The 22,502-nt window shown below is 45.5% G+C and overlaps 1 protein-coding gene across 9 annotated transcripts in view; it reads right to left on the minus strand.

Moving 5' to 3' along the window:
* Nucleotides 1–22,281, minus strand: part of ULK1 (unc-51 like autophagy activating kinase 1) — a 66,813-nt gene extending 44,532 nt beyond the window's left edge. For 6 of the 9 annotated variants that reach the window (XR_014931946.1, XM_085509382.1, XM_015877645.2 and 3 more), the window contains exons 1-7: nt 21,527–22,281; nt 20,988–21,080; nt 20,855–20,896; nt 10,863–10,895; nt 10,059–10,095; nt 3,691–3,864; nt 1,967–2,040 (exon numbers count right to left, since the gene is read on the minus strand). Coding sequence is in view for 8 of the 9 variants with exons in the window: in XM_085509382.1 (XP_085365508.1) it covers nt 1,967–2,040; nt 3,691–3,864; nt 10,059–10,095; nt 10,863–10,895; nt 20,855–20,896; nt 20,988–21,080; nt 21,527–21,616 (543 nt within the window). In the remaining variant the exon portion in view is untranslated. Of the gene's footprint in view, nt 1–1,966; nt 2,041–3,690; nt 3,865–10,058; nt 10,096–10,862; nt 10,896–11,110; nt 11,189–20,854; nt 20,897–20,987; nt 21,081–21,526 lie in introns of those variants that run through there. The other 3 variants (XM_085509385.1, XM_085509384.1, XM_085509383.1) reach the window with 2 other exon arrangements.
* Nucleotides 22,282–22,502: the final 221 nt, after the last annotated feature.

Here is a 22,502-nt window from a genome sequence, read left to right on the forward strand (position 1 = left end):
ACAACAGATTCCATCGTAGCACTGCCAACATGGAACAGGATCAATTTTCTAGCTCTGTTAGGAGCAAAGGCCACGTGTAATGGAAAAAAGTGGCAGTGAGAAAGTTAGGGACAGACAAGCTCCTGTCAACAAGGGAAGGAGGGATGACACCAAGCAAAGCCAGAGGACAAGAACTGCAGATGGGGTTTTCAAGCCTCATGAGACGTGGATCATATCGGCATTCAGCCACAAAAGCTTGCTGTGGTGTGGTTAACATGCCTTTCTTAGTAAAGCAGCAAAGCAAAAACAGCAGCAATGGGCTAAGAGGGAACAAGCTTGTCTTCCTGCAGATGTTCCCAGAGCCAATGCACGCGATCCACAATAGCAATAGAGACAAGCTTCAAATATCCCCTAAATCCCAGTTTCACCCTCCCTACAGCACTTCCCTCAAACCTATCAGTAACTAGAAAACAACATTAAACACTCTGAGATTCCTTGTCCAGAGGTCTTGAAATTAAAAATACAAAATAGCAAAAGGTCATTGGTAATTTCTTCCAGGCCTTAAAGCCAGACACTTTGATTTACTTTCATAGGAGACTCAGCAAGAAAAAGTATCCCTAAAAATAGACATTTCAGGAAACTCTCCTAGGGGAAAAAAAATGACATCATCTTCACATATAGCACAGTTCAAATAAACATCAGACTTCAAAGAAAGAGAAAGAGAGGAAGTCTGTTTTGCTTGACTTTGTACTGTGGAACAGACTATCAAACACACTACTTCTGTGCAGTGCAGCACAGTCCAGCTTAACTCTTTGCCTAAAGGGTTCAGACGTAAAAGCATTAGAACGTGCCTATGGTCCCCAAAGCAATTCTAAAAACTTTAGCCTGAACTGCTCTATAACAGCTTTTTGCTTTGAGCCAAGGCACCCACAGCCTCCAGAACTATTACATGGCTGGTTTTGACATTCTTATTTCTAGCCTTGTTTTATCATTTTTAGTTTCGCAGACTTAGTGCAACACTGAGGTCCTGACAGCTTCCATGAACACAACCAACAGATCACCCCCTCACAGCCTGGTTCTAGACTAAAACATGCAAAGGAAGTGGAAGGGATCACTTCCTTTTTTTTTTTTTTTTTAAACTTATCTGTTTCTCAAGCTAAGAAGCCACCATTGAAGTAGTTGGTTTGGTGGAAGAATCTGTGTGCATAGGGTGGGTAGAGAAGTAAGTGAGAGCAAATGAAACAAACTGCAAACAGAAGCAGATCGACTCCATGTACATCAATACCCTGAGTACAAAACATACTTTGCTGTTAAGTCAACAAGAAAGGCAATATCTGTGTCTAAACATGTTCATAGGACTGAGAGGATTTTGCAGGACTGAAGAGCTAAGAACAGACAGAATTTCACAAAACTACTATTACACTGGGACCTTCCTTTCAACATTCTAGCCTTCACAAAAACAACTGCAAGACTCAGTGACAGTGGGCTTGTGAAACCACAGCCTCAAAAAGGCCTGCTGAAGCAGTGATTTATTGAGGTTCTTCAACAAGGAAGCAACACTTGAAATACAGCCAGATGTGTGAAATATCATCCTGGCCCTTACTCGTTGTTGTTGTTGCTTTGCTTGTAGCAGAGGAATTACATTTCACTTCCCAGTGCCTTCAGCAGAGAGGCTCTGCTCATCCCCAGGAGATGCAGTCTTTGGGAGCAGAGAGAAATTAATATTCTGTTTTGTTCAGTTTTACTTTTAAACAGCTCACCTGAAAGTTAGATGGCAACACAGGCACTTGTTGTCACATACAACCAGCAGCCACAACTGTATCCCTGTCTAACAGATGTTTGGTTTTTTGCCTTTTTTTTTTTCTTTTAAAGAGAAGTAAATAAAAATTCTCTTTTAGGTGATGGAAGACTAACAAAAATGAAGTTTCGTTTCTGGGAAGGATGAAGCAAAAGCAGTACAGAAAAACTTGTAAGCAATCACACTTACCATGTACATCGGTGAACCACATAAAGTTGCTGCCATCATATTATTCTGCAGGTATCGGGCAAATCCAAAGTCAGCTACAAAAAGAAACAGAGGTGGGTCAAGATCAGACACAGCAGTTCTATAGAACCTGTACCTTCACTGTTGATTCCTATAGTTCCTGTGAGTCCTCACAACAGGTAAATTATCCCACCTGAACCATAAGACAAATACCTCTCCCAGAGCAGTAACATCCACATACTCATTGCACAAGGCAGACACTAGAAAAAGGAAAACCAAGCTGCTTAAAGTACTTAAAAGAATAAATTCTCAACAATTTCCAGAAATAACTTCTTTCTGCATCTATTGGCCTGCATTCCAAAATGTCTGCTGCTAGAATTTTCTTGACTTCAGAGACGGCATGCCAGTTCACACTCGCCAATTCATCCGCTGCTATCTCAGCTTTCAATTTGCAGAACTGAAAGTTACCCTCCATTGAAAAGTGTTAACAAGCATCCAAGAGAAACCACTGCTTGCCACCATCCACATTTATTGAACTGTCCTACTGAAAAACAGGCTGTTCCTTCAGAAGGGAAAAAGCTGAGCCATTAATTCACCTGGTAGATGGAATAGCCAGGGGCTAGGAATACCAACACATTACATTTGCAGGTTACTCAGCATCTGATCATATGATATTTAGAGACTCTCTCAAGGTTACTAGATATTTCAAGTCAGGAGATATCTGACACAGTGACAGGTGACAGTATAAACAGCTAACTGGAATAGCTAGCTATTCCTTGGACCACTTGTTTCTTAGGGAAGTGGGAAGAAGGCTGAAGGGCAGCCATGGAGCCCTCCTGTGTCTACAATTCCCAGTCACTTCCACCTCCCAGGTAATCCTGCACTTCACAAAATGCATCAGCCATAGCCAAATTGGCAGCAGATTAAAAAAAAACAAAAACAAAACCACACACAACTTTCCCACTGAACACTATTTCTCTACTAAATGAGAGCCCTTTCTCCACACTGCAGGGTTCAAGCAAGAAATAGTTGTATTTAATCGGTGTCAGCTTCAGTTTGTGAGCAATAACATGACCTGACAGATAGAAATATATTTGTGGGCGATATTAGCCAGCACTTGTTTCTGAGGCCAACTCAGAAACCTTTCCTTACCAAAAAGGCAGAAAGTGAATTTCTTAAAGACACAGCCGAGAAGCCTGGCTCTACTTCAGACTGTGGCAACATCTGCTTTGAGATGCCCCTGACTTCCTTTATGCTGCAAAGCCAGCCAGAAGAGCAGTAAGTTTTAGGCCTTGGAGACACCAGCATTTACCCTCAGTTCAAATAAAAGACGCACATGAATCACTGCAGCTGCTCTTTGCTTGGTAAGCCTGGAGATTACAAACCTATTAGGGCAGGTCAGTATTGATTTTTTGTTTGTTTTTCACAAAGGGAGGTTCTGTTCATCTTGGAAACAGAGCAAGGCCCACTCAGTTTATTTTGCATTAATCTGTGTCCTGACAGAACAGCAAGCTCTGCTGATTGGAGACTTGCTGAAGTTACCTGAGCTTGGCTATTTCTGGCAGAGAAACTAAGTCAGGAAGTAATAAAACATCAGGACATATTAAAAAGCATGGAAATTCCTTTTTTCCTCCTAGACATTTCCCAAAAGAAATTGAGGCTTGCCACATATCTGTAACCAAACTCCCTTGAGAGGTGTTAGGGTGACACTTGTAACAGGGTCTTACCAATCTTTATGCGAATGTTGTTGGGATTTGATTTCCTGCCTCCAGCATAGGAGAGGAGGATATTCTGTGGTTTCAGATCCCGATGGATGATGCCTTTGCTGTGCAGCATTTTCATTGCACCTGCTATCTGCTGGAGAAAGAGCCTGATGGTGTCTTCACTAAGTGTCCGCATAGCTACAGAGGAGGAAAAAATAACCACAGATGAAAGAATTACAGTGGTAGTTCTCTGAAGAGCCCAGAGGGTAGATACTCTATAGCAATTAACCATAATTTGGCATTCTTTCCTTCCACATAAGGCTTTTTTCTCCACACACTACTTCTGAATTACTAAAGCAGGCTTTAAAAGAAACTTTTTGCATTCCTAGTTTATACTGTGGCCAAGGCTGTTTTCAGCCCTGAGAGCTTAACGGTTACGGTGAACTCAGGTCAGCAACTGATGCTGAATTTGGCTTGTGAGCTGGGCCCAAAAATGACATTTGATGAGGTTCAGGGCTTCCCTCAGCAGGAGCTGCCAGCCAGCTTGAAGCTTCCAGCCAGACAGGGCCTGCAGCCTGATGACTGGGAGGGTCACCTTTGAGCTATGGTCAACAGCAATCAGATACCTAAGGTTATAGCTTCAAGGAGAGCTTGTTTAAACCTGGAAACACAGACAGGATTAGATTTGTGCTACCAGGTATCTCTAGTGTTGGGATAGAAACCTAAGTCTAGGCCTATCCCTTGTGCATCACCAGCCACTAAAACAAACTATAACTCCAATCCAAATCCAGTGTTAGGTATTTGGAATATGCTTAATTCTAATGAAAGTACCCTGAGCAATTGGCCCCTAGTCTATTTATAAGCATATTTTAAAAAGAATCAAATTCTGCAAATACAGAACCACTGCACTTCACTCTCCTGAGTTACGGGCTTCCTAAAAAACAAGGTGTGAGAACTAAGAAACAATGGAGAGATTAAAATAATATTCAGCTGGACCTTCTGATCAGACTGAAGCAACTCAAGCTGTTGTTATTCTAAGAGCCACAGGTATAAAACTCTTGCCAAGGCCAGGAACAGCCTGCTGAACAAACCACAGGACCAGCAGCGCTACCAGCCTGCTTCCTTATCAGTCACCGAGCAAGTCAGGCTTAAAGAAAGCACCACTCCACTTAGAGTAATTTCTTTTGTAGAAGGTCCCTGAAAATAACTTGCGACTGCATTAGTGTTTTTCCAGCTGCTCTCTAGTAAGACCTTAAAACAAACTGGCAGGAACTTCAAAATGCTGCTCTACTTCATCTGCTAGAAGGGAGGAATCCTTATGAAAACACACATGAGGTTGCAAGCAGCTTTAACACAACACAGGAAATTAAAAATCTAACTTTTGAAATATGTGCATGGGAAAACAGCAAAGGACAGAGATAAGTTAAACAGTATTTAGAACAGAAAGACTCCCACCACTCCCAAAGCTCGCTGCTCTGGAAAGAGGCACAAGCAGAGCTGAAATGTCACCACGGCTATCAGCCAACCCTGGACTCATACATGTGACAGGGGAGCACGTGTATATAGAGTTTCTCTCCCCTCACTGGGCCTTCCTCCCTCATGAGCTGGCACTCAGCTGGAATCCAAACAGAACTCTTCAGCAATAAGGGGAGGTTCTCTAAAGAGATTTTAAAGATAGCAAGAGGCAGCTTAGACAAGTCTACCAAACCAAATTGAACCTCCTGGACAAAGCACTGACTGCTCTTTAACAAGGCTTCCCCAAGTCTGCTGCAACTGGGAAACCTATTCAGAAACAGTTAAATCACCACCCTTACACAGAACAGTGAGAGTTCGAGACTTCTGCCCAACTCAGCTTAGGTCCAGAAAGGACAGGATGTTTCATTTTCTCCCAGACAAGAAGCAAAACGTGGAACTTGGCAGTTCTTAACGTTATTAAGTTAGCAGGCAATTACCAACTCCTGGCTATGTATGTTTCGCCTCCAGCAGAGAAGCTGCTTTGTTTAGAGCTTTGTCCTGACCTGCAGCTCCAGCAGCAAGCTGCATCTCTGCAGGCATTACCTTCCCTTTTACATAACAAGACTAGTGGTAACAAGACTAACACAACATTGGCCATCATTTCTCAACCAAGATGAGGAAAAAATATTCATCTGAATAAAATAAGGCCTTTAAGTTACCAATCTCCACAGAACTTCAGCTTTTCCACTTCATAGATGTTCTGTCTGAAGCTCTTAACCCCATAAAACTGTCAGGCTCCTGATACACGTGGCATTTAAGACTGCAGAGATTCCTCCGGTCCATGTGCTGTGACACAGAGAAGGCACCACACTGCAGCACAGCAAATCTGGACACAGTTCTGTTAGATGCTCGGTAGCATGAAGTCTCAATACTTGTAGAGCTGCAAGGCAGGGCTGTGAAATTAAGAAGCTGCCCTCAGCAATAGACAAAGGTAAGCTATGCAGGGAGCACAGAGGCATAGCCTTTACCTCACTCCCTTAACAGACATCACAACACACAAAAACGAGTCCTTATCTCATACTCAGCCTATCAGTCTACCAAATGACAGCAGCAATCTCTGACTGAAGGACAGAGAAATAAGTGCAACTGTCACTGTCGGAGACAGGAGACACTGGGGGATTCAGCAGATAGGAATACCCACTTGTACCTTCAAGCCCAGGGATTCAAAACCCCATAATGGAAGCTTGAAGGGTCAAACTCCTGGTCCCTTCACACTTTGCAGCATGTGGATTTTTCAGGGCACTGCCCATAACTCATTTTGACACATTCTTCCTACAGACATCTTTCTCATTTACTTCAGCCTAACAGATTTAATTCCACATCAGGTCACCTTGTTCTACAGCAACCAGGAGAAGCAGCATTAGCCATTCTCCACCAAAAAGATTTCTGAAAGCCAGGAACATTTACCCGTTGGTCTGCAAAAGATCTATAGACAACTACCAGCAGCACAGGGAGAATATATAGGACACTCATTTAATTTAGATCTGGAGAATAAAACAACCCACTGTCTCCTCTGCACCTCAGATGGGAAAACTTGCACTTCTGCCCCTGCAAAAATAGAATTAAAAAATAAGGGGCAATTTCTCATCCTCACCAGAAAACTGCTGGAAAAATACTGAGCCTGCACTGCATGTGTTGTGGTCAGCAACACATTCTTGCAGAGAACTGTTTCACAAGCCTCACTCTGCTGTTCCTGAGAAGTAATAATATCCTTGTGTTTATTTTCATGGGCTCCACTTCAGTGACGAGGCACTCTGCTCGCTGCCCTGGGAAAGGCCGTTTCGCAGGTCAGTAGATCAGAACAAACACCAACTGCGGGTCAGCGCAAGGCCTGCATGCCTGGTAGCTCCTGAGGCACAGAAAAAGGATGAAACCACCTAAAAAAGGTGGTTTGTGGGCAGCTCTGTGCAGAGATGAAGTGTTCCACCCGGTAAGGGGCTGCCAGGCAAGCCGTAGCACACAGGCCTTGCTTGGCAGCTGATCCAGGGATAATGCACTGGAGTACACTTAATGACTGTGACATTTTCCATCTTGGAGAAGTTATTCAGGAAAACTAATTTCTCTTACAGGTGTATCTCAGACAGAGCCCTGATCCAGCCACACTTATGCCCTAGAGGCCAGGCAGATTTATCCAGGGTCCATCTTACAACTCCCCCAGCTCTGCTCACCCAGCACATGGTCAGTGTGACTCCACCGCTGTAAACTTAAAACATACCCTGTGATGGCTTTAAATGGAAGATCTCATTTGAACAACACTTACCAGAAGAGAAATCATTAAACAACACAGTAGCTCTGTTCAGTAGAGCACATACAGTCTTAGCTTGTACTAAAGAGGTGAGGCTGACAGTTTAATCCAACACAAATGCGTGCTGCATTAAAACGTGCACTCATGCACGTCGTCCAGTTATAAAGACAAGGAGAATTAGAGTGCCTTTTGATTCAACACAGAATTACCATATTGCCTAATACTTGTAATTAGAGGGCAGCATGGATTGGGAAGCTTACAAGCATCTCATTCAATGAGAACCAGTGGATTTGCATGTGCTGCTTGCGTAAGTGCTGCAAGAACTAAGAGCAAAATCGTCTGAGGAGTCAGTGGGAAAGTAGATGCTGCAGTGAAATATGATCATGCAATTATCAAAATAACTGAAGCAGCACAATAAGTGCTCAATAAAGTTGAGCTCCTGTGCTCATCCAGTGAAATACTCTGGAATAAATAAGAATTTTCCAAGATGAGCTTCGTTTCAGGAGAAAACCATCACCAAAAATCACTGAGTGCCTGCTTGGGATAATTCCTCTGCAGGTGCTGGAATGGAAAAAGCCACAGCATGGAAGAGCTGAGATTAGCATCCAGGCTCTAGGAAACCCAGATTTCTGCTTTAGTGATGAGAATAACTCGCTCTCTTTCTGCTGACTTCTACTGTCCACCTCCTTCTGGAGAACTGTGCCTGCTCAGCTTCCTTCTTTACTGGCAACTGGTTCACAGATGTTAAAGAGTTAGCATAAAATTCAACAGCCTCCAGTTTTCCAGTGACAACCACAGTTGATGTGGTAAAAAAAACTTTAAAAGAAACCCAAACCAACTCAAGTACAGAAGGACCAAATCTTATCCCAGGCAAATTGGGATAAAACTCAGTTGTATTTTGCAAATATAATTCATTGTCATCTTCTCAAAGTAGCCACCAGTTCCCTGAGCACTCGCATTTGATAAATAAGGAAGTAAGCTGTGCTAACAGCCTGACTAATAATACAGAATGCTTCAGTTTTTTGGGCAGAGGAAGAAAAAAAAAATACAGCACCCATAAAAGCAGCAGTATGAGAAGGAAAATCTTCCATAAACCCATGTTTTTAGAAACCACCCTGCAAGAAGCTGTGCTCTAACTTGTGCATGCTTGTTGACAAAGCTACGTACGACTCAGTGCTTTAACATCAACAAGGTTCACTTTACATGACCAAAAGCTAAAGCCTTGCCAGAACACTGACAACACTGAAGTTTGGCTACTTTGAAAAGCACTGCATTGTCTACATTTACCTCCTGTACTGAATAAGAAGGTATCAAATACAAAGCCATTTCCACTTGGTATTCATAACAATATCCCAAAGATGCTGCTTTCGAAGCACAGCAATACCCAACAAATGCAAAACACCATCACCTACATAAAAAAAGAATACTAAACCCATACTAAAAAAACATAAATTACTGTCACTTCTATCTTACCCACATTTTAAACTAAGAAAACACAAGAAAAGCAGAACATTTCTTCACTTGCCTTAAGTACCAATACTCTCTGAAAATCTGAAATCCATAGACAAACATTTCATTACCCTGCATGAACAGAGTGTGCACCATACCAGCACCAAGCCCGAAATAATCACTGTGAGGATACCAACACTCGCTGTAGGACAAATGTAAATTTAGCTTTTAATCCTTCAATTTCTGCCATTTCCCAGCATCGTGTACCTCAAATAAGCAGCCTGAAGGATTATCCAGCTGAATAGCTTTAAATTTTAACAATGAACAAAACTTTGTTTAACTATAATCCAGAGCTACACAAGAAATGAGATTAAAGTTATTTCCTCCTATTTAGCAATCTTTTAGTTAGCACGCAAAAAAACAAGAAAGCTAATTTAAAATATGAAAAGACTCACAGACCAGCAGAGAAGTAAGCAACTTTTTAAACATGTTATTCTCCTACTGTTCAAAGAATTCATGAGGTCACCCTATGAGGTATTCAGGTACAAACTGATTTTCATATACAGCAGCATGCAGCATCTCTGCAGAGGGTTGCACTGAAAAATAACCTGCAAGGCTCAGGTCTCTGCAGTACAATCGGATAACATGGAAAGCACGCTTTGTTCAGTTTAATGGCAAAGACACACTTCAGTTTCACCAACAGGTTCTTTGAGACAGCAGTCACAGATACTCGTCTATATTACTTCAGAGATCCTGAAGCTTGAAGATTTCATCACCCCACAACACTACCAGCTATGCCACAGTCAGCTTCAATATACTGTGAAATAAGGAATGCGCTCTGTCCTACATGTGGGGATATTTCTAAGGAAGATATTGAAGAAAACTGAATATATTCTTGGGATCCTGTTTTAATCCAACTCTATAGAGATGCAAGACCTCTGTGAGAATAGTTTTTTTGCAATGACCAAGAAAAAGGCCAACCACATCTCCAGCAGGGTTAAAATGTGCCCAACCTTTTAAGTCAGCAGATACCCATTTTACTTACAGCAGCCTTAAAATCCACATCCTTCAGTCACTACCGACCTACATAGGAAAGGCTACAACACTAGCTTTTACTGCCATGGATTCTCAGTCAGCGTTTCCTTCTGAATACACCAGACACGCTCCATGTTGTTCTACTTACTGTGAAGGTAGTCTGCCAGGTCACCACCGTTGCAGTACTAGAAGGAGAACAGAAAGCTCAGTTAATGTGAAGAAAATCAGAAGGTTTTAAGTTCAGTAGACCTGACTAGGATCACAGGTGATAAATAATCACATACACATCAAAATAAGTTTTCATTAAGTGGTGGAAAAAAGCTTTTCCAATAGGCTCCCTTTGTGTCACATTTCCCCTACATGCTACACTGCATAATGATAAACCAGCTTTAATTAGCTTTGGTGTGCATGTGTATACATCTGTGTTCAGGCACAAAGAGAAAGGCAACACCAAAATAGAACAGACAGGTCATCACTTGAAAGAACACCAGCAAGCTGGCTAAGGAAAATTCAGGAGCAGCCATAGCTGAAAACTGAAACTCTCCACAACGTGCTCCATATTATTAGGGAAAGTCAGCAAGACCTTAGAGGGAAGATTGAAGAGGGAAGAAAACATGCAAAAGCTCTGCAGCTATTTTGTGTGCACAGTTTTCTTTCTACACATCTCTGAAGTGCTTACTACTACTCAGAACCACCTACTTGGCCCTGGAAATTAGGGATCCAACTGATTAAACCTGTACCAGCATGACCTTCTGACAACAGCAATATGAAATACCCCACTGACTGCTATCTTTGCCCACACCACTCCAGTCCTCAGAGGTATGCAGCTGCAGATTAGATTAGCAAAAGTACCACATGTGATGCTAAGCAGAAAGCACCTCACATGCAATAAACTGCTCTGCTTAATTCACACTGAATTAAAAAAGAAACAACAACAACAAAAGACACTCACCTCCATAACCAAGTAGACAGAATTTGCCACCTCCTGGGGAAAGAGAAAATGGAAAGATTTATGCATCAAAATACTTACATGCCTCACAGCAGTTCTGTTTGGATTCAAACAGGTGAAATGCTCCCTAAGTAACAGATACTGGAAGAATTTTGTTACATGTTGATTACTGAAGGGTCACTTCCTTTCTAAGCATCAAGCACTTAATGTACTCCCCAGTTTAAGCACATTATTCTTTCCTGAGCATACACCTGTTAACAAAGCAGATCTCCTATATTATGGTTTGGGTCTTAACGTTCCTTTCCGGCTACTGGGATTAACACCCAAACACAATGCAGATGCTGGCATGCTGTTATCTTAGAGCCTTAATCATTTCCACATTTAACACAGACCTTTATAGCAGCTATGCCCACATGAGCAGCCCTCGTCTGGAACAAAAAGATAAGAGCAATGCATGCTGGGGACCTGCGTTTCAATCCCCATGCAGGAAAGGTGCTTAACGGGAAGAGCAGATGGCCAAGGTTTCTGAGGGACATTGTGTCTTTCAGCTCCCTGAGCTGGGCATCCAGGCTCACAGCAAGTTTCCAGGTCAGTGTGTGCAGCCTGCAAGCAGTTCCTCGTACCACAACTGTACTTCCCATAGACACTTCTTGCTGAACAGGCTGTAGACACTACAGCTCAGCAGCACCTCTAACCCATTAATTCATACAGTGCCAGCAAGGCTCAGTGAAGCCTAATATATTATTACCTCTTTAGAAAATGAATAGGCAATAGAGCTTACATATGCTAAGTTCAGAAGTTAATACTAGTATCTTCTACATTATAGCTAACAACTAGCATGCACTGCATAGCTTGGTTATTCTCCCTCTGTGCTTTATTTAAAGACTGCTAACACATCATAAAGCAAGTCATTGATTTTTAGTCACCAGCGTGTACAGTGACGGGGTTAAATAAGGACCCAGGCAGGCAAGGGAGATGCTCTGGTCAACCTCCCTAGCAACAGTGACTGCACTGGGTTCATCTCACTGCACAGGGTGAGGAGATAAGGCACTGCCAAGCAGGAATCAAGAGAGAGGAGGTAACTCCCCAACCATCTGCTGGCAACAGCACCCTCTGCCCATCCCAGTCTTATTAGGGAGCGTTCTTTGCTGATTATGCAGAACACGAGCCTCACCAAATTTGTCTTCAGTACCCATTGTTTCTGGTGGGAACTGAAATTGCCTTCTTTGATTTGGAAAAATGCCCACAAGTGAGAACTGGAAGCGTGGCTACACCGTTAAACTGCAGAACATATCACAGTGCAGAATGGAACTGGCACCAAGGATTCAACTTCAACACCAATGGCACTGCAGGGGGCTTCTTTTGCAGGGACTGTCAGCTCTCAGTTTGCCAGCTGCTGGTACCCATGAGCACACTGCTGGAGCCCAATGCCTTCCAGTTTTACTTCTTTCAAGAAACACCCCATTTGTGGGCACAGAGACCACGTGAACTGAGGCAAGGCTTCAGCAGCACGCAGCTATGGGAGCCAGCACCCCACTGAGCGCACACCCCACTGCGGCTTCAGCACTTTCAGCTCACAGATGCCTATAGCAGGGATGTGACAACTTCCATATTTGCAACTTCAGCGTTTCAAGACTCAGATCCGTAGGAATTTTACCACAGAAACTAAACATTTATTCAGGAATGGCCCTAGAAACAAAGTCACACTTGGCACAAGCCTTCAGCCAGTAGCTTGTGGTGGCTAACAAAGGAAACAAGCGTGGAAAGAGGTCTCTGGTTTCTCAAATGGGCTGATAGACTTCTCTTAAGCTGATTCAGCAGCAGAAACTATTCCTTTCCCTTTTTTAATCCTTCACAGTACTTTTGATCTGTTCATTAGGAGAACAAGGATTAAATAAAAACAAACCACTATGAGTCAAACTTTGCAGGCTACCAGTCTCTCTGAAAAGCATCAAAACAAAAGCACGACTCATTTCCACACCAGTAACAAGAACGACATCACAGTTTGTTCTATTTCTGCAGAGGCTTATGTCCAACAAGTGCTGCAGACAATTACTCTGGACTCTTACTGCCATGTGCCAGCCCTGCAGCCAAGGCCAGCCCTGCCACTTGCCCACAGACCTGCACAGAAATGACCCCCTGGCTTCTCTCCGTCACAGCGCTCCAGCAGTACACAGACTGCACTCCACAACAACACTAAAGGCCTCTGCCAAAGACATCAAGCTGATAATTAATCAGTCTGGATCACTGCCTGACTTGAAGTTCTTTCAGCGGAGGCCCCGGCAATGAAGTTACACTTTAATTGAGTGTAAAAACAGGCAACAGCTCTACTGTCTACAAATAACACACATCTGCTGACGGAGGACAAAGAAATAAAGAAACTTCATTTAGCAACACAGCAGAAATCGCTCGGGGACAGCATTTGTTCAGATGCCCCACTGAGGCACTGCGCGGGATGAAGTTAGCGATGCTGAGGCCCAGCAGCCCCGTCTCCCTTTATATTTTCTCTCCACCCACATTGGAAGGTGGCATGATCCTCTTCTTGGAAAGTCTGTTCTTTAGGTGTGTCCAAAGGGAAACATCTGGGTGTACCCACACTTAGTCATCCTCCTGCCACAGCTTAAAAAGGCTGCAAGAGGAAACGCAGAGAAATCCTCCCCTGCGCTCTACCCCAGCTCCTAACCCGCTACCAGATTTAGAAAGACATTCAGGAAGGGAAAAATTGTTTAATTACACAATTCCCCCAAATCCTCACAGCAGAGCTGTATTTTCACCCATCAGCTCCTGCTTTGTACTTCCAATAAGATCACCACCATGCACTGTCTAATGCCGCATCTCAGCACCTGCAGCAGCTGCCAAGCAAAGATAATCGCCTCAGACCTTTGTCAACAGGGTTAGACCTCACCAGTTGTACCAGCCGAACAGAAACACAAAACACAGGGTTAACCTGGCAGTGGAAGATAAAGTTGACACCAACTGAAAGCTAAGCTTAACATTGAAGGGTTTGTGTTTGTTTTAAATGCCACTTCCCCCACTCGCTGCAGCAGAACCTCAGCACAGAGGCACGCTGCGTCCTCCAGGTTCTCACGAAGCCTCTTTTGGCAGCGGAGCTCTATTCACCCCTCGTCTGAATGCAGCACTGAGTCACGAACATCAGCTGTAACAAACAGAATTCAGCTTTGCAGACACCACCTACTAGGCCAGAGGCACCTGGAAAAGCTTTCTGCTGTGGCAGTGGGCACAGCAGGCAGAACCTGCAGTTCTCAAGGGAGGAAAAAAGTCAACAGCAAAACTTCAGGAGTACAATTTCAATTCAGATCAAAACTTGCTTTGACCAAGGTAACCTCTGAGGAGGAAAGGAAAACCTTCATGCTATGCAAGGATTATCTCTTGACGTAGTTATTTGAACGGAAGCAAGATAAGAGACAATAGCAACGTTAATCTGAATTATGGGAGCACCTACCAGTGCTCACCCTTAGCAAAAGGCATCCGAAACAAAAAGGTAGAAGACATTCATATTCCTCTTGAGCCCACAACAAAGGAGGAAAAATAAATCAGAGCCTACCTACCATTCCAGGTGCTATGCTATTTTCTCTTATGAAACAGAAGAGATGCTCAAGGACAGCTCACACTTCAGAGCAGGTTATTAACTAGAAGACCTCTAGTTCTGCATGGGCTTCAGGAAGGGAAGAAAAATACTTCCCAAACAATCAAATCCCCTGGCAACAGTCCTAAAGTCTGACTACGTGACACCTAAAAATGAACAGGGCAGTGTTATGTCTGCAGAGTAACAGTTTGCCAGGCAGCTAATAGAAACAGCAGGACAGCTATAAGACAGCTCAGCCTTTGAGATTTGAAGGAACTCCACCACACCCTTTCACAAAGGTGGGCTCCAGCTCATCCATCTCAACCTGCAAGCCGTGGCCCCACTGAGCAGCAGCCTGCCACACAGGATCATTGCAGGCCCTGAACCAAGGGCTGCCAAGCAAAGCACTCACTGAATGACATGAGAGCAGCACTTGCAGAGCCCCAATAGAAAAGCACGGCTCCTTCAGGGGCACGCCAGGCCTCTGCAGAACAAACAGCACAGCAAGGCAAAGCTGCAAGCTGCATCTCACGTTAACCACAGAAACCAAACCAAGGATTAATGTCATAAGAGCAGAGAGAAGTGGTAAGTTCAACAAGAAGCAGAGCTTCGAGGTGAGACCAGAGGTATGCACCACAGCAAATTAAAGACTTAAAGGCTTCAGCTGGAGACCAACGCACCAAGACATACCTATCAAGTGAGGGTCAGGCCCAAGCAAAGCCACTCAGCCTGGAAGTTTGATTTTAGAATCAGTGAGCTCAGTTCTACTAATAGAGATGGGAACAGCTTGGATTTTTTTAATAGCAAATCCCATAAATGCTTAATCTGATACCCTGAAGGAGATATTTTCTTTTTTTTAATGCAACTGTAGAAACCAGAGGCCCATCCCACACTGGATTTCTGTTTTTTATATGGCTGCTGCATGACTAGCTGGCCCTTGCTGGCTTCCTTTTCACACCCATTTAGGAAAGCAGACGTACACTCACAGCACTATAAGAGGGAACGTAAAGAGAAAGTCTGGCTTTTCTTTCAGAAAACAGTCTTAATTTAATAGGAAATATATCCAGTTACCAGAAGCCAGAGAAACAGGGCTTTAACCTGCAGCAGTATTTCAAAAGGGAAGAAAATGGAGTACGTTTTAACACACTGGCTACAATTGCCAGTTAAATTGAAAATACCTATCAGTCACACAAACGAAAAAGCCTCCATGAGAAAGTTACCTAACTGTTAGCTCTGCCTGCAGCGACATTACAAAGCATTCACAAAGGAAACAAAAGATATGCCTTAAAACTCTGGAGGGACACACTGCAGCTCTGCCTTACACAGCCTCACCGTGCAGCACTGCTGGCCACCATGGTGTACCCAGAGTGCTGGTAGGCCTCTCCTGGCCTGACCATGTAACACACTTTGCTAAGTCAGATCTCTAAAGACTTGAAATTCAGCTTCTTTCATTCCCTGCAATTGAAACATACAGTCTGGTTGACTTTACTATGCCAGCCAGCTCTGCTGACCTAATTCCTCCCATTATTCTGATGCTAGGAGACAAGCCAGGTGTTCCTGCAGCCAGACAGAACATTTTTGCCCTAAGCAACCAGTGATGCAGAATTGGGTTCGTTTCTCTCAGCCCTCCCCCCAAAACAGCCTCAGCATTTTGAGAACCTCCCTTCACATTTGTGGTGGCATTTAAGGCCTGCACACCATAAAGCAGGAGACATTCACACCATTAAAGGACCTCTTTGCAATATGCTCAGCACAAAAGAAGCTCTGAAGTTATCTGTTGGCAGATAGACTGAGTTCAGTCCTGCTCAGCCACCACTCAGGGGCATTCTTGCTGTCCACATACTTAAGAGACACTTCTTCCCATCCATCTGCCAAATTTCCACCACCTTGCTTCACCCATTCCAACCCAACGTGTTCAGCCATCACAAGGACTCAACCAGAGGAAATTTTCCTAAAGGAAACACTGGTGAAGCTTAAGGAAGAGCTGCATGAATAGCACCTCAGCTGCTACCAGAGCCTCGCTGCCAAACTGCAAACACAGCAGCCTACCAGTTTCCAATTACTCTTGGGAAACATTCCTTAATCCATCACCATAGTCTGAGTAATGCTGCCTTCCACGGGAGCTCTAAAGGCTATTAACCTTTCAGGTTGCTGGCTCTCCCATGACATCCTGATCACGTGAGAGGAACGCAGCGATGTGCTTTACATACAGGATGAGTAAAACAGGGATCATTACTTCAGAAATGCAGCAAAACCACTCCCTCTAAAAAAAGCCCAATGACTCCCCTCAGGTCTATATTTAGTGGTCAACATTTGCTAGATGTTTCTGTCACCTGCGCAGTGTAGTACTCAGCTAGTGAAGTCAACATAAAACAAAGTTCTAGACCATCAAGCACTCTGCTTGCCATAAACATAGGCATTTTGATTCACTAAACTCTCCAACATCCTACAGGGCTACTGGCAGCAGATGGGTTTTCCATCCTTTCCCCCTTCTAGCTCTAAATTAAGGCAGGCTCAATCTACAGTGAGAGTAACACCCCCCAGCAGATGCGAGGATGCTGACAGAGCAGGACAGCAGACACACCGCACACAAACAGGAGGAGGATTGCTTGGCAGCATGCGGGGGAGCCTGTGCTGCACACCCACTCACAAGGCAACATGCCAGCCTCACTCAGGGATGGAATTAAAGCAGGATTTAACCAGGCAGCCTGCCTGACCTCAGGGGTATGATCTCCCCAACACAGAGTAGTACCTCCTTAGTCATCCCCTGTGTCACAGCAGAGCTTTGTCTCCTGAGACACGGCACCCAAGGAGTAATGCCCAAAGAACAGCAGATCCCACATGAGGTGGCACAAGGGGTGGTGGGGAAGGTGTGTCACTGCAGCACCAATGATTCATCTGGCATCGTGCAGATCAGCAAAGCTCTGCAGCAGGAGCAAGCAGTGCTGGAGGGCACACCAAAGGACACTGCTGCTCAGTGAGCAGTGCCAGGGGACACAGGAGGTGAACTGGCATCTAAAGGCAGCATCAGAAAAGGATAATGAAGCAGAGAGTAGAATATCACAGTCATAACAGCCAGAATCCTATTGATTATAGGGATTTTATACAAAGCAGCAATGGAATAAGCCTTGTAGAGCACGGCCCCAAAGAGCAGCCCACAGTAACTAGTCATTCAGCCAAGGAATGTTTCATTCCATCCCATGCCTGAATCCATGTGCACAAGAAAAACTGCACTGCAAGAATTCCCTGGTCCCTGACTCCTCAGCAGGTGCTCCAGGTGATACAGTCACCCCAGCACACACGTTTTTGGTGAGTCTATTGCACGAGTGATTGCAGCATTTCTCTGAGCTCATCCCTAACTGATGAGTGTGCCAACTCCACATAGAACTATGGAAAGCAGACCCTCAGGTAACCAAGGCTGAGTTAGAAACTCAGCAGCGTCACGTCCTGGGTGATATTAACAGCTACTTTTCTACAACCAGACTCACCAAAATAAAGAATTAATTAAAAAGCAATACCAACATAAACAGTCATAGCTGAGCTCCCTTAGGAAGCTCAGATCATTGCACATATCTCAGGAAAGCGGTCCCTCTTCCCATTTCATATAGGAAAAATGCTGTTGAACATCCAAAGGATTAGTTATGACTGTTAAGTCTATCCTTTAAGAAACTTGCTCCAAATCAAGATCTTGTACAGCAGAAATAGCTGTTTGTATCCTTGTTGTCATTAATTTCCACCTTCAGGAACAAGGACTCATGGGCTCTCTTCTAAAAGCAATAAGACTCCTGCTCTCCAGATGTCTCTGCATTACTGCACTCAGCCTGGAAAATCCCAACCTCTGCAAACCAGTTGAGGAGCGAGCAGCTGTTCAGTAGCGACTAACACACCCTGCACAGAGAGGAATCTAGTTTTCACTTTATGCCAAACACCTCCTGTGCCTAGGAAACACCCACAGCACAACTCTGCACAGCCTCTAAACACAGAGCGCTCTTAGAAAGACAACAAAATGTTTTATATCCTTTTCTTGAGCAGGGGTTCTCTCTTCAGGCTCCTCAACTACTCGTAGCATCTCTCATTAATATGTGAGCACATAATAATGGAAACATGCATATTTCATTTTGTGAGCTGCTCTCACATAATGGTGCTGCTCCTAGGACTCTGGCAAGGGGATCTATAAGAGTCCAGACACTGCACTGCTGTGCATGAAACATTCCCCAGTCCTAATTTATCCCTTGTACATGCCTTATTTTTTGATACTGTCATAGTATTTGTCATAGGCCTTTGTCAGTATTTATGAACAAAGGAGGAACATGAAGATTTTTCCACAAATTGAAGAATAAAATAAGTGTGCAGTGGCATGAGCTGCTGCTAGTATTAAATATCAGCTCTGCAAGTGCTTGTCTGATGCAAATCTGGCATTATATAAAAAAATCTTGATTTGTACAAGGCCTTCTTAGCATTAACTTGTAACTAGGAAAACGCAAACGAAAGCATCGCTGGGTGCAATCGCTGACTTACAGCCACTGTGGGTTTGGCAACCATTTCCTTGTGTGCAAGGAAGATGAGAGTAAATTTTAAAGTCACTGCTGAGACGATGTGTAGAGAAAAGGAAGACAAAACACAATGACATACAAAGCTACAGAGCAACAGAAAGGTTCACAGTAGCTATTTTTTTCCTTTTTGCTCTTCGATGTTGTAATAGAAGGATAAAACTCCACAGCTTTAGAAAACCTACAGGGAAGAGCTGGTAACTGCCACAATGACATTTCCAAGGGTAAACATATGTGCATCTATGAACGAAGCAGCTGTGAATGAAGATGAATAAGCAATAGTTTTTCCCACAAAGGAAGGCAAGCCAGGCAGGAGCCAGACCTCTGCAGCACTGCACTATTACCTCTGCAGGTAATATTCTCCCACACACAGAGCAAGGCTGAGCAGGGCATTTGGCACAAGTGGTAGAAGTGCCGCTCTGCTACACAGGAAGCTTGAATCCCAGGGGTTGGACTCGATGATCTCTAAGGTCCCTTCCAGCCCGCACGAGACTGTGAGGGCATTTCACCCCAGCTGTGCAGACTGGCTGGGTCTGCTCGTGGCATCAGAGGTAATCTCACACTGTGGAGTGCCACATCCCCCCAGCACAGCCTCCATCACCTCATTCTGCCCTAGAATCCAAGTCACCCAGGCCATAGAGGAATGCACCACGGTGCTGGCAGCCAACATAACCCCAGCCTGTAACCGAGCTCAGGGCCGCCCCAGCTCCTTGCCCGACTGGGGCAGCAAACAGGTGTCCTCTGACCCAGAGAGCACTTCCAAGAAGCGATCCTGTTCCCAGCGTCCTGTCCTCCTGCTGGAACACCCCAACCCTCCCCCCTTCTACCTGCCCTCATCACCACCATGTCCTTCATTTTCCAGGAACCCCCCCCCCCCAAGCCTACAGGCCTCAGAGCTGGGGGACTCCAACCCTCCCTCCTCCCCCTCATCCACCTGCCCTCATCACCACCATGTCCTTCATTTTCCAGGAACGCCCCCCCAAGCCTACAGGCCTCAGAGCTGGGGGACTACAACACCCAGCAGGCATGGCTGGTGTCACGCTGTGCTCGACGCAGAGCCACCATAGCCAATAGGAGGAGAAGGAGGAATGTCAACAAACAGCGGCCTCGTGACACCAGGCCGGGATTCGAGACTGGGCCGCATCCCGCAGGCTGTGCCCACACACCGCATCACTCTCAGATCCTGCAGTTTTTTCTTAAAGCATCGCTAATACCAGAGAAATAAAACCATGCTGAGCCACGGGGAAGGTTCACAGAACGCTACGGGAACAGTGAGTGCAGCAATCGGGTTGTAAAGTCCTTTAGAAAGAGCTGGTTTTGAGGGGAAAAGCAGCTGCGGGAAACCACAGCCAGCTAAAAACGCCTGCCTCAGTGTTTGAACACTTAGTGATGGCCACGAGGACGGCAGAAAAACGCTGATGGAAACCCTGAGGAACGGAGGGCAATCATATGCTACAAAGTCATAGCCACGTTATTTCTACAGTGCCTGGGAAAAAAAATGGGACTTTCAGAGCAGAGAAAGAAAAATAAAAGGCAAAAGAACCCAAAGCAACTCCTGCCAGTCTTGTTTGTAATGTTCTGAGAACTGAAGAGGTCCCAGCACCTTTACCACACATTGAGTTTTGCTGCATAAGCATCCCAAGAACCGGAGTCCCCACCCCAACTCCCTGCTGCACGAGTTTCAGCCTCCATAGCACAGCCCATAGACAACAACAGAGCTGCCCCTAAGCTGAGGGAAGGCCCCTTTCCCCACAACACCTATAGTTAATTACAAACATCTGTTCAAAAAACAAAACACTAAAAACTCCGCTCAACCCGTCCCATATCTCAAATGCTTTGCTGGAATTGAATGTTCTTACCTGGAAGTCGTACAAGGCAACAATGTTTTCATGCTTCAGTTCCTAGAAAAAATATTAAACAAACACAATAAACTCAAAGCAACAAAGGGCAGAGGTAACAAAGAGTGAAGAAAACAGCTCCGTCGGCCTTTACCTTAAGTATTTTAATTTCCTTGCCCAGCAGAGTCTGTGATTTTGCCAGGTTCTTCTTGTTAATGCATTTCACAGCTACTTCCAGCTCAGGTTTCTGAAAGTGGAAAAGTGCATGTGTAATTCAGAGCCTATTTCCCCCTTAGTATATGCTGGGTGAGCAGTGCTGGCACTGCTGAAGGTGTCCTGCAGCACCAAAGGCCTCGCTCTGTACCCCAACACATGTTCAGACTTGCTTTGTCCCGAGCTGCGCCAGCACAAGAAGAAAAACCCGAGGTTTGGGGTTTTGTTGATGATTATCCCCTTATTTAACCACTAGAAATAAACACTGTGGGAACCACGGCTTATCCCAAGCCCTAACGCTGGCAGGCCCGCAGCAAGCTGGCTTTCCAACGAGCTCCTTTCCACCCGGTGAGAGGCAGAACCGTGTCGGGAAGGAGGCGAGGACAAAGCGGGCCCCGTTTAGCCACAACCCGGAGCCTGGTAAGAGCCAGATGAGGAAAAAAAAAAACACAGTAAAACTGAGCTTTATGGCCGGCTCACCTCTTTGTGCCTGCCTTTAAAAACCACGGCGAAGGCTCCGTGTCCGATTAAGTCCTTCCTGCTGAACTCAAACTTCCCCACCGTCTCCATGGCGCTGCGGGCGGGGGGACCGAGGCCGGGACAACTTCGGGGCCGGGAAACGACGCTGTTAGCGGTGATGGAGGAGATCCCTTGTGTAAAATTCAATCTCTCCCAGTCAAAAGGCGACGGAACGGCCTCCCCCCCCCACCTCCCTCCCTATGAGCAGTCAGGAGCTGGAGACTCGTTGGAGGGGGAAAGCCGCTCTCCTGTCAGCCCCTCGGCAGCTCGGCATCTGGCTCCGCTCCCCCGCCTCGCCTCCGTCCATGGGCCGCTTCTGTCTGCGGGGCTGCGAGCTGCTCATCGTTGGAGGTGGGGAGAAGTTGGCTCTTAGCAGCGGGCCTCCCCCATCTCCTCCTCAGTTCGGCCGGCTCTGCTCCTCCGTCGGCTGCTTCAGAAGCTTCTCCCCATGCCGAAGCCCGGCCCTGCCCGCCCCACAGGCGCGGCTTGGCGGCGAGTCCACCTTAAACGCGATCCACCTTAACGCCGAGTCCACCTTAAACAACACCGATCCACCTTAAGGCCAGCTGAGCCCACCACCCCTCGTATCCAGCGGGTCGGGGTCACCCCGATTCTCCGGCAGCCCCTCGGGGTCTGTTCGGACAAAGCTGTGTGGAACGAACGGCACCAACGGGAGCGGAACACCGGCCCCGACCGTAGCCGCGCAGGCGCGGTGTGAGACAGCGGGGGATCACGGCACTGCACGGCGGCCACCTGAGGCGCTGGGGGCCGCAGCCTGAACATTTAAAGGCACCGCCGGCAATGAGTCACACAGAGACCCCATAGACCCCATAGAGACCCCATAGATCCCCATAGAGACCCCATAGATCCCCATAGAGATCCCATAGATCAGGTTGCCCATGGCCCCGTCCAACCTGGCCTTGAACACCTCCAAGTT

Source organism: Coturnix japonica, chromosome 9 (assembly GCF_054131305.1).
Source record: "Coturnix japonica strain WE chromosome 9, WE-NBRP24, whole genome shotgun sequence".
NCBI classification, from domain to species: Eukaryota; Metazoa; Chordata; class Aves; order Galliformes; family Phasianidae; genus Coturnix; species Coturnix japonica.